The sequence below is a fragment of the Choloepus didactylus genome, chromosome 21, assembly GCF_015220235.1.
Source record: "Choloepus didactylus isolate mChoDid1 chromosome 21, mChoDid1.pri, whole genome shotgun sequence".
In the NCBI taxonomy this organism is placed as follows: domain Eukaryota; kingdom Metazoa; phylum Chordata; class Mammalia; order Pilosa; family Megalonychidae; genus Choloepus; species Choloepus didactylus.
Window position 1 is genome coordinate 26,344,218 of NC_051327.1, and position 13,158 is coordinate 26,357,375.

Below are 13,158 nucleotides of genomic sequence, written 5' to 3' on the forward strand. Positions count from 1 at the left end.
CTTGCTGGACTTGTTTATTGGCTCTGTAGTCTTTGTAGTGGATTCCGTTTAATGTCCTGTGCTGTCTGGGCATGGCGAGGGTGTGACCTCTTGCCTTCTGCTTTCCTGCGTCAGGTTGCGGAGGCTCCCTCTGCTCCTGGTTTGTTGCTGTTTGCGTCGTGGAGGATGGTTGGGTTTTGTTGGGCGCCCTCTCTGCCTCTGTGGGGCCTTTGTTCTGTTGACAGAGTGCCACCCCTTGACTGTCGGTGTTAAACCAGGCTTGCGTTTTTGGGATGCATCCACTTAGTCACGGCGTGTCTGGGTGCTCTCGGCTCAGAAATAGGTGAGTGTGTGGTGGGAGCTCCTGTGTGCCGGCTGTCATGGTGGCACCAGGGGGAGACTGCAGCCCCACTGAGGGGCTCCCTGAGGGGTCCAAGTGTGGTTCAGGTGAAAACTTCTCCCTTGTGCCTTGGCACGGGAGTGAAGGCATCAGAGCTCGGAGAGCGGTGTCGCAGGGGACACACGTGGGGAGACCCTGGGCAACGTGTCGGCGCTGGGTCTGGAGCCTGGACCCCAGGCAGCCCACCTCCCCTCCTTCCTGGCCGTCCAGGGACCCCGGGGCTTGCGAATGCCGGTGACCCTCCCCATCAGGAGAGGCCTGTCCTGGGGGAGGGGAGCATCTGGTATGTGGCCCTGCAGTGGTACCCAGGGGCCGGGGGCCTGGCCTGCAGACTTTGAGGGTGGAGGGGTGCAGGGGGGTTCGGTCTCCTGGACTTTCTGTCCAGCAGTTTTGGGGCCTCACTGCCCATCCCAGGGGCTCTGGGAGAGCCCTGCCTGCGGCGACAGTGCAGGTCCCATGGCAGCTTGAACATGCCTCCACCCACAGCCTGGACACGGCCTCTGCACACGCGCGCACACACATGAACACGTGTGCACTTTGTACCTTCTGTGTGCACGTGTGTGTGCTCTGGTCACGGCATTTACACGGGCCCCTGTGCACCTACGCCCACCCCTTCCCATGGTGCACCCCTGGTCCACCTTCTCTCCTCGTGTCTGCACCCCCTCCCCGCCCGGCCGTGAGCGCCCTGGCTTGTGTCAGCATGCTTGCACAGCTCCTCGGGCCCCTGGGACAGTGCCAGGACCGCACTGCCCAGCCCAGACCAGAGCCAGGCCTGCGGTGCATGAGCAGTTTAATCAATGGGACGCTGTCCCCCAAGAGGGGCCCCGGTCTGGAAAGGGAGGGAAGCTGCGTGGCCTTCCTGGAGTCAGGAGTTAACCATTAAGCAAAGAGAACCATGAGATCCTGTTCTGCATGAACACAAGTGTTTTTCATGTGCTTAGAGTTACGTCCTTCTAAGCTGCCCGAGAGGTTTAGAAAGCATTAGTGCAGGGAGGAAGTTGGGTTACCAGGAAACAAGAAAGCAATTAAACTGCCTTGCTTTTTCTTACAGCAGTCCTGCCCCGAATAATTATATCAGCCTCTGCGCTTGGGCAGATGCTTCCGTGAAGGGTGTGGAGCAGGCCTGGGGGTGCCGTTGTGGCCGCTCTGTCCTGCAGCTCAGCCCTGGGCCCGTGGGGAGTGAGTGCCCCCACCTTGCCATCCCTCCACCTCACCATCCGCCCACCTCACCTTCCCCCCACCTCGCCTTCCCCCACCTCGCCATCCCCCCACCTCGCCTTCCCCCACCTCGCCATCCCCCCACCTCGCCTTCCCCCACCTCGCCTTCCCCCACCTCGCCATCCCCCCACCTCGCCTTCCCCCAATTCACCTTCCCCCCACCTCGCCTTCCCCCACCTCGCCATCCGCCCGCCTCGCCTTCCCCCACCTCGCCATCCCCCCGCCTCGCCTTCCCCCACCTCGCCACCCCCCCGCCTCGCCTTCCCCCACCTCGCCATCCCCCCGCCTCGCCTTCCCCCACCTCGCCATCCCCCCGCCTTGCCTTCCCCCCGCCTTGCCTTCTCCCCGTCTCGCCTTCCCCCACCTCGCCTTCCCCCCACCTCACCTTCCCCCACCTCGCCTTCCCCCCACCTCACCTTCCCCCCACCTGGCCTTCCCCCACCTCGCCATCCCCCACCTCGCCTTCCCCCTGCCTCACGTTCCCCCCGCCTCGCCTTCCCCCCGCCTTGCCATCCCCCCGCCTCACTTCCCCCCACCTCACCACCCCCCACCTCGCTGCCCGCCCTCCTCGCCATACCCCCACCTCGCTGCCCCCCAGCTTTGCTGCCCCCCCCGCCGCCTCACTATCTCCCCACCTCGCCGTCCTGCCTGCGGCCCATAGCAGCTGTCGTCTCCATCCTCGGAGCAGTTCTGCCCCAAGCTCACGGAGGAGGAAGGTGCTCTGGAAGGCCCATGGTGGCAGCTGCGTCCACCTCTTGGACCTGGGCCTCTGGCCAGGACCAGTCGGGAGGTGCCCGGGGTGAGGGGTCTCAGAAGCAGGAGGCAGCATAGGAGGGCGACAGGGATGTCTGCAAACACATGGGAAGGGTGGTCTGGTTTAGCCACTGCTGGAAGCTTCCTCTGTTCTCTCCCAGGGAAGGATCTGCAGGAATCCGTGCTGGCCCTGGTGACCGGTTGGGGGGTGGGGAGCTCCCCAGCTCCTGGGTTGGTGATTTGGGGCTTTGGGCAGAGCCCTCCACCCGCCTTCCCCGTACTCCTGGCTGTCGGGGCTGGCGCCTGTCAGATGCCGGGGGTGGCTGAGCGCTGGGGAGGGAGGACCCCGGGCTCCGGAGCTGGGCAGCCCCAGGCTCCGTTTAGGACTTTGAGCCGGTGAGCAGTGTCTCCCGGCTCCAGTCCCTTTCCCCGTGCAGTGGGGAGAGCCCGTCATTCGCCGGCTCTCGGCTCTCGTAGGGGGCTCCCATACTTGTCTGCCTCCCCATCCCTCCCAGGAGGAGTTAAAGGTTGGGAACATGGGTTCTCACATATTTATAAAGCCCTTGTTCCGGACTGCGTCCGCTTGGGTGCTAGGTGGTCAGGTCAGGGAGGAAGTGCAGCCCAGCCTCCGTTCTGGGGTGTCGGGAGGGCGAGCCCACGTCCGGCACCCCTGCGGGGCAGAGCACATCAGCAGTGGAGGCACTCGGGGGACAGAGCTGTTTTGTGGGAGCACCCCCGGGAGACAGGAGTGTGGACGTGGCATCGTGCCCTCCGTGGGCATGGCAGCTGGGCCTCCCTAGAGAGCTGCGCCAGCTTTGGGCCTGCTCTCACCGGAGCTCAGGGGCCGGACAGGGACACCTGTAGGGACACCTCACAGGCCGCAGGGCCTCCTTACTCCTGGCAGTGCTCTTGAGAGGCTGACTTGCCCTCGGGCAGGGAGTTGAGATGCTCCTTCGGAAAGCACGTCCTGCCTAGGACTGGGACCGTTGGGCGGCACCTCTGTCAGGTTTGCGGCTGCGCCAGTGCGGACCTTATGCTTACGTCATGTGGGAAGATGCTCTCTCTAGGACTGCGTGAGAGGGCCACGTCTGCCGGTGGTCAGTCCCCGGCTGCCTGCTCACTGATGCCCACCCTCTGTGGGCACGGAGGCCCCTCTCGGGCATGCCGCCCCGGCTCCTGCAGTCTCCAGTTACGGCTGGCCTGGGCCCTGGGCTGGGTAAAGCATGTAAAGTCCACCGACCCTTGTTCTCTTTCCAGTATTTTTTTTTATTTGGCTTGCCCTTTTCTTCAAATGCATGTATAAAGCAAATACAACAATGTTATTATCGTAAGTGAAAAAGCAGCAGTCTAGCTGTAAGTGGAAAATAGCCATAAGAACTATTGAAATCTAAAAAGGTTTATTTTTCTATCACTTAAAAATTGCCTCGTGTTCTCCTTTGGGAAACGCTGCCTGAGCTCCACCAGGTACTTCTGTGGAAGCTCCCGAGGTCCTGCCCGAGGCGCCCGGTTTGGCGGTCTGGCACGCTGCCGCTGTCAGGGAGCCAGGCCTCCCGGGGTGGGCGCTGACAGGGTGGCCGGCAGATGAGGGGAGGAGCTGACTCGAACTCAGGCCTTGTCCTCAGGGCCATCCGAGGAAGGACAGGGGGCCAGGAGGGGAAGACAGGGGCCCAGCAGAGCCTTCTCAGTACTGTGAGCACCTTGGCTTAGGTGCACAGTGCAGAGCCTTCTAGAAAAGAGGGCTCTGGTTGCCCAGGTGGAGCTGCATCTTCTGCATTGGGGGAAGTGTGCAGAGCCTTGGGAATGGCGGGTCCTGGCCCTGGGCTGGACTTGGGCCCTCCGGGAAGCGAGCAAGCCCCATGGAACTTGGGCCTGGAGGTGGGGCGGCTGCTGGCCTCCCTGGGCCCCCTCACCCCTCTTGGGTTGAGGAGACCTCACAGGCGACTGTTTATTGACAGGGACGGGATGTTGCCAGCATGGCTGGTGCATGTGGCTTTGAGTGAACCTGTGTGTGGCCCCCAGCACCGTCCACATCGCTTCCCTGTTGCGGCCCTGCGGCGCTGCGCAGTCTCGGTGCACTCAGCTTGTTGCAGAGGCCGCCATGACCCAGTCGGGTGGCAGGACGGGGGTCCCTGCTGAAGAGCCCGTCCATCGGGGGATGTGGGGGCAAGCGCTGCGACGGCGGCCTTCAGGAGCTCGAGGCGGCCCAGACTGAGTCCGAGCAGGGCGAGAGGAGTCGGTTGCAGGCTGCAGGCGGGGACACGCTGCCTGCCCTCCAGCACTGACCACTGCGCTGACTCCGCCCCAGCCTTTGTGTCTTCCCCAGGGTGCCGGGTTGTGGCTGGTCGCCTTTGTAACCAAGAGTTCATCCACAGGGCCTCTCGTTTTGCTTCTGTGGCCACCCATATCAGGGGCAGCGCACGGGGAGGGGCGTGGGGATGGGCCTGGCGTTGGCGCCCTTTCCTGCGGGGCGGTTGTGGCTGCAGCAGGCTGTGCGGGGTGGGGCAGTCGAGGGCCCCGTGAGTGCTCCGACCGCGTTTGAGGTGTAGAAGCATGGAGGTGCCTGCCCGCCTTGCCCTCCGCGTCACTGGGCCTGTGGGAACCGGCGTCTGTTGCTGCTCCCCGGGGGGCGCCCGCGTGGGGCTCCTCACACCACACTGCTGAGCCGCTTGTCTGCCTGTTCCGTGCTGTCCGGGCGGACCGACTTGAGGGCGACATGGCAGAGGCGGTTCAGAGCCGGCACACCGGTTTTCTGCTCTATGTACAGCCTCAGTTTGTCCCTGAAGGTCTCCCCCAGGAAGCTGTAGATGAGGGGGTTCAGGCAGCTGTTGGAGAAGGCGGCGAGGTTGACAATGTGGCCGGTCAAGGGGTAGGCGTGGCGGAAGGACTGTCTGCAGGAGGCCACCCCGGGCTGCGTGCGCTGCAGGAGGTGGACGCTGATGAAGACGTTCTCCGGGAGCCAGCAGACGAAGAAGACGACGACCACAGCCGCGATCATCCGCAGGGCCTTCTGCCGGCGCAGCCGCAAGCCTCGGTGCCCGCGAGCCTTGACCAGGGCCCGCACGATGAGCGAGTAGCAGAGGCCGATGACAGCGAAGGGGACGACGAAGCCCAAGGTGACTTCCAGCCATTGAACCTCCTTGGCGTCTGCGAAGCAGAAGCAGACGTCCCCAGTGTGCTGCAGGTGGGCAGCCGTGAAGGGCACCAGCGTGGCCGAGACAGAGGCCATCCAGATGCAGCCGCAGCTCATCCTGGCGCGGTGCTTGGTGCGGAGCAGGCCGCAGCGCATGGCCCCGGCCAGGGCGACGTAGCGGTCAAAGCTCATCCAGGTGAGGAAGAAGACGCTGCTGTACATGTTGACCTGCAGGAAGAGTGACATGAAGGTGCACAGGGCCGTGAAGTCGTAGTAGCGCTCGTCCAGGTTGAACACCTCGACGAGCGAGTCGGCCACCAGGATGAGGTCTGCGGCCGCCAGGTTGATGAAGTACAGGTCGGGGACCGTCATCTTGTCACGGAATTGGATGTTCACCACCAGGATCAGGATGTTCCCCACGAAGCCGACGGGGAAGAGGAAGACGGTGTAGATGCAGGAGAGGAAGAGGCCAATGGCATAGTGCTGCTGCGCCGAGGCGCTGGCCGGCCCCGGGAAGGCCGTGCCATTGAGCAGCTCCAGCCCCGCGGTGCTCTCCATGCCGAAGGCTCCAGCAGCCACGGCCTCGGGGCTCAGGATTTGCCAGAAGGCTCCCGGAGATCTGTTTTTAGGGAGGAAGGCAGTTCTTTTCCAAGTGAGCGAGACATCTTTGAAATTGAGGAACACTCCTCAGGGGTGGCACTTGCAGTGGAAAGTGGAGGCAGACGTGATGGTCGGTGGAGTCTCCTACAAGCCAGACTCGGGCGCTGGGTCTGCGGCGTCTCCGTGCCAGTGGCCGTCCTTGCGCGGGGCAGCAGCTGCTCGGCTCAGTGCTGCAGCTCGGCTGGCCTGGGGGAGGGCATGGAGGGTGGTCAGGGCCCGATTTGGCGTTCTCTGGCCGTACCCGGCTCACTGGCGGGTCTGGGGGAGTGATAGGGCATTGGCACCTAGGGAAGGCCCTGGGCTTGATCACCGTGGACGCGAGTGTCGGGAACGACCGTCCTCCCTGTGGGCCCTGTGGCTGCCAGGCCCGCGCTGGACTGGGCGCGGGGGGGCTTTTTCTAAGGGTTCGGGTTGTGGCCTCTGGGGCACATGACTGCTGGAAGACGCTTCATCTGGGGAGGAGATGAAATTTATTTCACCAGCTGTTGGAAAAAGAAGTAAGATAGGAATGGAAAAACCCAGTTTTTCTGAAAGATAGTGAATCCAGAAGACTGTGGGAATTGGAGCAAAAAATAGATAAATGGAGCCTTTTTTGCTTACAGGTAATACTGAGTTTGGGTGCCGAAAATGAAACTCTCATAATGGTGAGAGAGAGAATAAGGAATAAAAGTAATAATTATTTTAGAAAACATTATTTAAAATTTTGTTCAATGTTTTAACAGTATTATAAAGCCGAATGTTTTGTTTTTTGTTTTTCTTTTTTTAATTGAAAGTTTTTTCCCCCACTATTATAGGGAATCTTTCTCTTTTAAGGGAAACAAAACTAGTTTGCATTAGCAAGTACGATTGCTTTGGTTTTTTCCTTTCTTTCTTTTAAAGGCCATTTTATTGAGATTCAGTCACACACCACAGGATCCTTCCATCAGTGTCTCACGGTGTCATGACATAGCTGTGCATTCCTCACCACAATCAATTTTAGAACATTCTCATTACTCCAAAAAAGAAAAGAAAGAGAGAAAGCCCAGAACCCCCCACACCCTCTTTCCCTGTTATTGACCCCAGCATTGGTGTGGCATGTTTGTTACAGTTGATGAAGGAATAGTGAGATATTACTGTTAACTGCAGCTGGTCGTGGCAGTAGCTGCGTTTTTCCATGTACCACTTCACTGTTAACTCCTTGTAATAGTGTCACACATTTTTTTCCAGCTCATGAGAGAACTTTTTTGTTTGTCTGTTGAACACAGTCATTGTAAAACCAGATGTATTCTTTGTGGTGCTCCTTGTAACCTAGAAACTGGGTGGGGAGACCTGGGGGCTCCTCTTTCTGGTGGGGACTCCCGGCTGTGTGAAGTTCTTGTCATTTGATTGCACTCTGCTCCCTAGACGTTCTCTAGGGGGTGGCCGGTGGCTTTTGGTGGGGGGTGCAGGGGAGCTTTGTCCCCCAGGGGACCTTTGGTGATGTCCAGGGGCAGTTTGGGTGGTCGCAATGAGGGGCACCCCAAACTGTAGAGGACGGAGCCCGGAAAAGGAGGACCTGGCCCCCAAGTCGGAGTGCCGCTGTCAGGAGACCTGGGGTCCCCTGACCTGTCGGGTAAAGATGAATTGCATTTCTGTTGAGATTGTTCGAGTCATTTTAAGTATTGCCAACTAGGCCAGCAATCTGTTGACTCGTGCTGTAGAGATACTGCTTGAAGAAGGGAAAGGAAAAGAACTCACTAATCGTACTTGTCAGCACTCAGAAATCACTGTTACGACAGTCCCTGCCTTGCTCAGCTGGGGGGGCACTTTGGTACCTTTTTGCACTCTCGTCTCTCTTTGGTGGACAGTACCAAACACCCTGGGAGCCTGTGGAGGATGCAGTCCTCAGAGTCCGTGAGATGGTCACCACCCCTGAGTGTGGCCTCTGGATTTAACTGCTTGTTAAAACTGCTCGGAGGGTGTATTTTCCTCTTAAAATGTGGAAACCTTGGAAAGTGTTAGACTGCATTTTTAGAGGAGTGTTTTAAAGGTGAAATCCCTCCACATATATTTGTTCTGTTGACTACTTGTTAAATAAACTGTGGGAAAAGAGTTACAGAAGGGGTCCTCCGTTTCTTTTCTGTGTGAACAGAGGCTTTTGATCCTGACCAACACTGCTGTTTTTCTAAGGGCCTCAGAGAAAAATTCAGGAACCAACACTGACATTTTCTGCTGACACAGCACCTCGGTGCAGGTGGCCCTGAATTTAGAAACATGGGTGAGCACCAAACGCTGATGCCATTAGGCTCCCGATTCCCACTGCTTGTCCGACCAGGAACTCTAAGGTGGCATTTTGTCAGCCCTGTGGCCGTGTCCTTTAAAGGTGTGCCCACCCCCCTGCTCTGCCCTGCTCGGCCACGCTCTGTCGGAAGGAAGGGTGCCGACCCTGCCCCACCCGCGCCGCGGTGTCTGTCTTTCCAGAAGTGGCCACAGAGTGCAGCGGGAGGCGGGCACCTGTGCACACAGCCTCCCACACGGTGGCCACGTGGAGAGCTGTGGGCGCCTTGGATTTTTGGGAGCCCCAGTGCCCCTCATGCCAGAGGGTGCTGCCTCCACCCGCAGCAGGGGAGGCCAGCATGCGGCATCCCTCCCGCTCTCTGCCGGGAACTGTCCCCAGCGGCCCTGACCCAGGTGGTCAGGCCGGGAGCTGAGCCTTACCTGAGCCGTGGGCCGGCCGGGGCCTCCCGAACCGGCTCTTGGCGTCGGCTCACACCAGGCTGGAGGCGCGCGGCGGAGGCGCTGGGCTGGCGGGGTGGGATCCGGCCTGGGAGGCGGCGAGGGGGCAGAGGCGAGGGAGCGAGCCTGGCCGGACACGGGCTTTATAGGCTGCCCTGGCGTCTGTCTCCCGCAGTGGTGCGGCCGCCCAGGAAGGCGGTGTTAACTGTTCCTCTGCTGGCCCTTTTTCTCCCACACCGAGCACTGAGCTCAGCCCCACTAAACATGGTTTGGTAGAAGTTTCCAGTGTCACTGCTTTCCTTTTCTCTCTGATACAGTTTTTTTTTTTTTTTTAAAGTTTGAAGGGATTGTAGTAGAAGTTGTCTTTTAGATAATAACCTTCCATATTTGTTGAAATACATATTCTTGCTTGTTTTAGAATTGACTGGTTTTAAACACTAAATTTTGTAAATTTAGATATTAGCACGTGAATAATGCGTGGAGAATTTTGTCTATGAATTTCAGAAAGACCTTTGTAGAAAGAAAATTAAACCTAAGAAATACCAGGCATTTTTTTTGGCAAGTAAATTAGGAATTAAGATCATTTTCCTGTTCCAAATATGAAGTGCACTTCAATTCCCTTTCCTTCAGCTCCAGAAACCGTTCTGATTGACTTGTCTTGGTGGGTCGGTAACGGATGACAGGGCCCCTCACCCCCATCCCAGCCACCGCCTCCTGATGGGGGCAGACCCCTGGCCCTGCACGTCCGAGGGAACCTTCCCGCCTCCCGGCACATCTGGGCACGTCCGAGGGAACCTTCCCGCCTCCCTGCACATCTGGGTAGCCTTGTGTTTGGGCCATTTCCCGCCACCCCACTGCAGGCTGTTAGGGTTCTGCCAGTTGCCTGTAGAGCTCCCCAAGCAAGGGCGGGAGAAGCTCCCAGACACGCCGACCCTGCCTGGGACGGACTTCCTGCGGTGCCCTTGGCTGCCCACCCTGTGCTGTGCAGTTTTTAAAAGAAGTTAGAATTTTAATTGGTCCCATTTGTACTTTCTTCTTGGCCTCTTTTTAGCTTTTTAATTTTTTGATGCTCTGAGCTTAGTCTCGGTGGTCGTTGCTGCTCTGAGTCTGACTGCTGCGAGTAGCTGCGGCTCAGAGCCCTGCCCGGGAGTGTGGAGCCGGGGGGGCCAGGGGCACAGGCCTGTACCTCCAGGACACTTGGCCCCAGTGGCCGGCACGGCCGCACCCCGAGTTTGCTGTTTGTGATGAACCTTTTGCAAACAGGCATCAAGGGGGTTCTGTACAATAACAATTTAAACCTTTTGGTTACACGTTTTAGGAAATATGTAGACGTTTTCAACAGGGAATTTGGTTATATTTTTTATGGAAAAAATCCTAACACTTAGGGTTCTTTTTAGCTTTACAAATTCTAAGACTGCATGTTAGCTTTTTGTGGTGTGAGAACGATGTGATAAAATCAGCGAAGCTGGTTGGAGTCTAGAGTTTTACAGGCCAGCCCTGGACTCAAGATTGTTTCATCTTTAAAAATGCCTGAGACACTATTTTGAAAGACACAAGTCACAAGTAACTGAAGCTTCTTTTCAATTAAGTAAATAAGTAAAACAGAAAGCCCAAACCTTGAAATAGCCTCATTGCCTGGCATAGCCCCCACGGGTGGACCTGCGCCCAGCTGGCCCTCAGCACGGCCCCTGCCTGCCGTCCAGCACGTCTGCCCGGGGTGGCCATGGGGCTGGGCTTCCTGGTTTATGCTTCAGGCTTGTTCTTCCAATCCTCTGAGCTGGGGCTGGGGGCTTGGAGGCCAGTGGGGGGTTAAGTCCCCTGTTGGAGATCATTTCATTTCACCCCACTAAACCTGATTCAGGTTTGCCTGGTCTGGGACACGAAAGGATTCTGGTAGTAGAAGTTTTTGGAAAACATGAAGCCCTTTTGTGCACCTTAAAATCCAACATCCAGTGGGCACTTCCTGGGTGCCGGCTGGGGCGAGGTGTTTCACATGCGCCGGCGGAGAGCAGAGCAGCCCTGGGACCCGCTCACCTCATCGCGCCCAGCTGCTGCCCGGGCCGTGGTTTCCCCCAGCTCACCTGTGTCCTTGCGGAATCTGATTTCTTTAAAAAATTTTTAAAGTTAGATTTTTGGCTATCCCTGGAACAGGAATCCAGTCTGATGAGTTCTCATTTGGTTAAATCTGCAAATCCAGCCAGATGTCGCCGCTCAGGAACAAGCCCACAAGCTGGAGACACGGGGTGGGTGGCCGTGGCCTGAGGGAGGTGCCTCACAGCCTGCACCCCCCACCAGTGCCCTCAGCAGGGCACAGGCAGACGCAGCTCCGCAGGCCCTGGGAGGAGCCCATGGGTCCCAAGACGAGCCCAGCGCCTGCAGTCAGAGCAGTGCTCAGTGTCTGTGTAAGACGCTGCGTGATCCTGGGGTTCCCAGTCTCTCTGGCCCCAACATCTTTGCCTGTGAGGGGTGCCTGGCACTTGGGGTGCTCTGTGAGCACCGCAATGCCGGCGTACCTCTGCCTTCTCTGGGCTGCTGCGTGTCGGGGTGCGACCTTGGGAAGAGCCGGCGGCTGGGCGAGGCGAGCTCTCCAGTACACGCCTGGAGGAGCGTGGCAGCCAGCGGGCTCTAGCTCAGGCCACGCGAGGTTGGGAAAGCCAGCTCGCTCCACTGTGGGCCGGGGAGAAGGCGGTTGCCCTCGGAGTGTGGCCCGAGGCATCGCTCTCCAGCAAACGCGGTGCCTCCCGAGCACCTGGACGTGGGGGCAGAGGGCTGCTTCATGCGTGCAGGATGCTGCCAACCGGCTTTCACCTCCTTGAGATGCTTTTCAAAGCACCTTAGCGCGTTTCATCTCAGGACAGTCCTGAGAGATCTACAAGGCAAGGCCAGTTACCCCTTTAAGGAGATGGGACCAGGGCTCGGGGTCACAATGACTCCATGAGGTCCTCCGGGGCAGGACCGGGGTTTGAACCCTGCTTGGTGGGGCTTGTGCCCTCTGTGTCAGGGTTTACCCTTGGAAAGTTCTGGGGCTGCCCCCTTGCAGGTCCGCGTCACCTTCAGGCTGCTCCCTGCTGGCTTGGGAGGGTGCCGTGTGGCTAGGAAATCTGCAAACTCACAGCCACTCGGCTGCTGGAGCTCTTCAGAGCCACCAGGAAGCCAGCGCTGCCTCGCGTGGGAATCTTTGATTCTGGGCATTCGTCCGTGAGCCCAGAGGCCGGCACGTAGGGAGGGCGCTCTGGAGGCTCCCGGGGACTTCCCTCCGACGGCGCCCAGCCCTCCCTGGCGAGCCCCTGTGCTGGGCCGGGGCATGTGGCCACAGGCTGTGGGTAGCGGGCAGCTGCTCTTGATGGCTGAGGCCGGTTCCTAGAGAGACTCGGTCTTCAGCAGTCCTGTCTTCCAGTTTTTTCCATCACGGAGGGGCATTTAACGTGCCCATGCGCCTTCCGTCTCACCATGAAGCAGCAGTCCCAGGGCTGCCTGTGGAGAGCCGGGCCCTCTCAGCCGGTGCGGCACTTTCTCGACTGCCCCTCTGGCCCTTTGGGAGTCGTGTGTCGCTGCGGCCAGGACTCGACCTCGGTGTGGGTGGCAGCCGCGGTGCGGATGGAGGGCGCACTTCTGCCCTGGGAGGGCGTTGGTGGGCGGGCTGTCCTGGAGTGAGGCTGAGGGTCCAGGGCCATGACAGACCCCTAGACTGCCCCCAGGGGGGCCCACACGTCCCCACTCCTTTCCGCTCTGATTTTCCCTTCAAACTTAAGTTTCCACGTACACTCTTTTGGGTAAAAGTATCCTCTCACTGCTGGAAAACCGCAGTGCTAGGTGTTTCTTAGTTTTTTCTTAGCCCTAGATCTTCCTCCTGTTCTCAGCATGTGTCCCGATGGTTCTGGGGTGGGGAGGCACGGCGGGGGCTGGTTCCTGCGGGCCTGGCCTCAGGGCGGCGCATGGCAGCCACCTCAGCACCGGGAGGCCTGCTCCAGGGGCCTTCGGTTGGGGCACGGGGCGCTCTGTGCTGGCGGCCAGGCATCCTCCCCGCTCCAGGCTGCTTAGGTTGGCACCTGCTCGATCATTTTATGTATCAGCCCCCCTTATAATAAGCTTCCATTTAAAGAAAGAATCCTGCTGTTTAAAAGACAAAGTTTGGGAACCACAAATTTACATTATTGTGGTTAGGTTTCTAAAAGTATTCCTTTATCTGAAACACCTATAAACTCAGTGTCATCAAATCTCAGTGAAAATACTTAGGAGAAAACTCAGCTCGTCACACCGGGCAGCGCCCTGGGCTGGACTCTATGACACTGTGGACAGAGGCGCTCCTTCCTGGGGATGGTTC

General features: G+C 58.7%; 2 protein-coding genes across 3 annotated transcripts in view; one reads left to right on the plus strand and one right to left on the minus strand.

Annotated features, from left to right (window-relative positions):
- The window catches only part of C21H7orf50 (chromosome 21 C7orf50 homolog), a 109,670-nt gene that overhangs the window by 38,728 nt on the left and 57,784 nt on the right, over positions 1–13,158 (plus strand). The gene's annotated exons all lie outside the window — the stretch shown is intronic.
- GPER1 (G protein-coupled estrogen receptor 1) lies at positions 3,607–8,938 on the minus strand. 2 transcript variants are annotated; one of them, XM_037814076.1, is made up of 2 exons: positions 8,817–8,938; positions 3,607–6,326 (listed from the first exon to the last, which is right to left on the minus strand). In XM_037814076.1, exon 2 carries the CDS (start codon positions 6,036–6,038, stop codon positions 4,995–4,997), a length of 1,044 nt encoding a protein of 347 aa, XP_037670004.1. In that variant the 5' UTR covers positions 6,039–6,326; positions 8,817–8,938; the 3' UTR covers positions 3,607–4,994. The 2 variants fall into 2 exon arrangements, with proteins under 2 accessions (XP_037670004.1, XP_037670005.1); XM_037814077.1 differs by having other exon boundaries at positions 3,607–6,622; positions 8,817–8,917.

Bases quoted from the DNA above. Each gene is read 5' to 3' on its own strand.
- GPER1 (XM_037814076.1), bottom strand. From the start codon at position 6,038: ATGGAGAGCACCGCGGGGCTGGAGCTGCTCAATGGCACGGCCTTCCCG.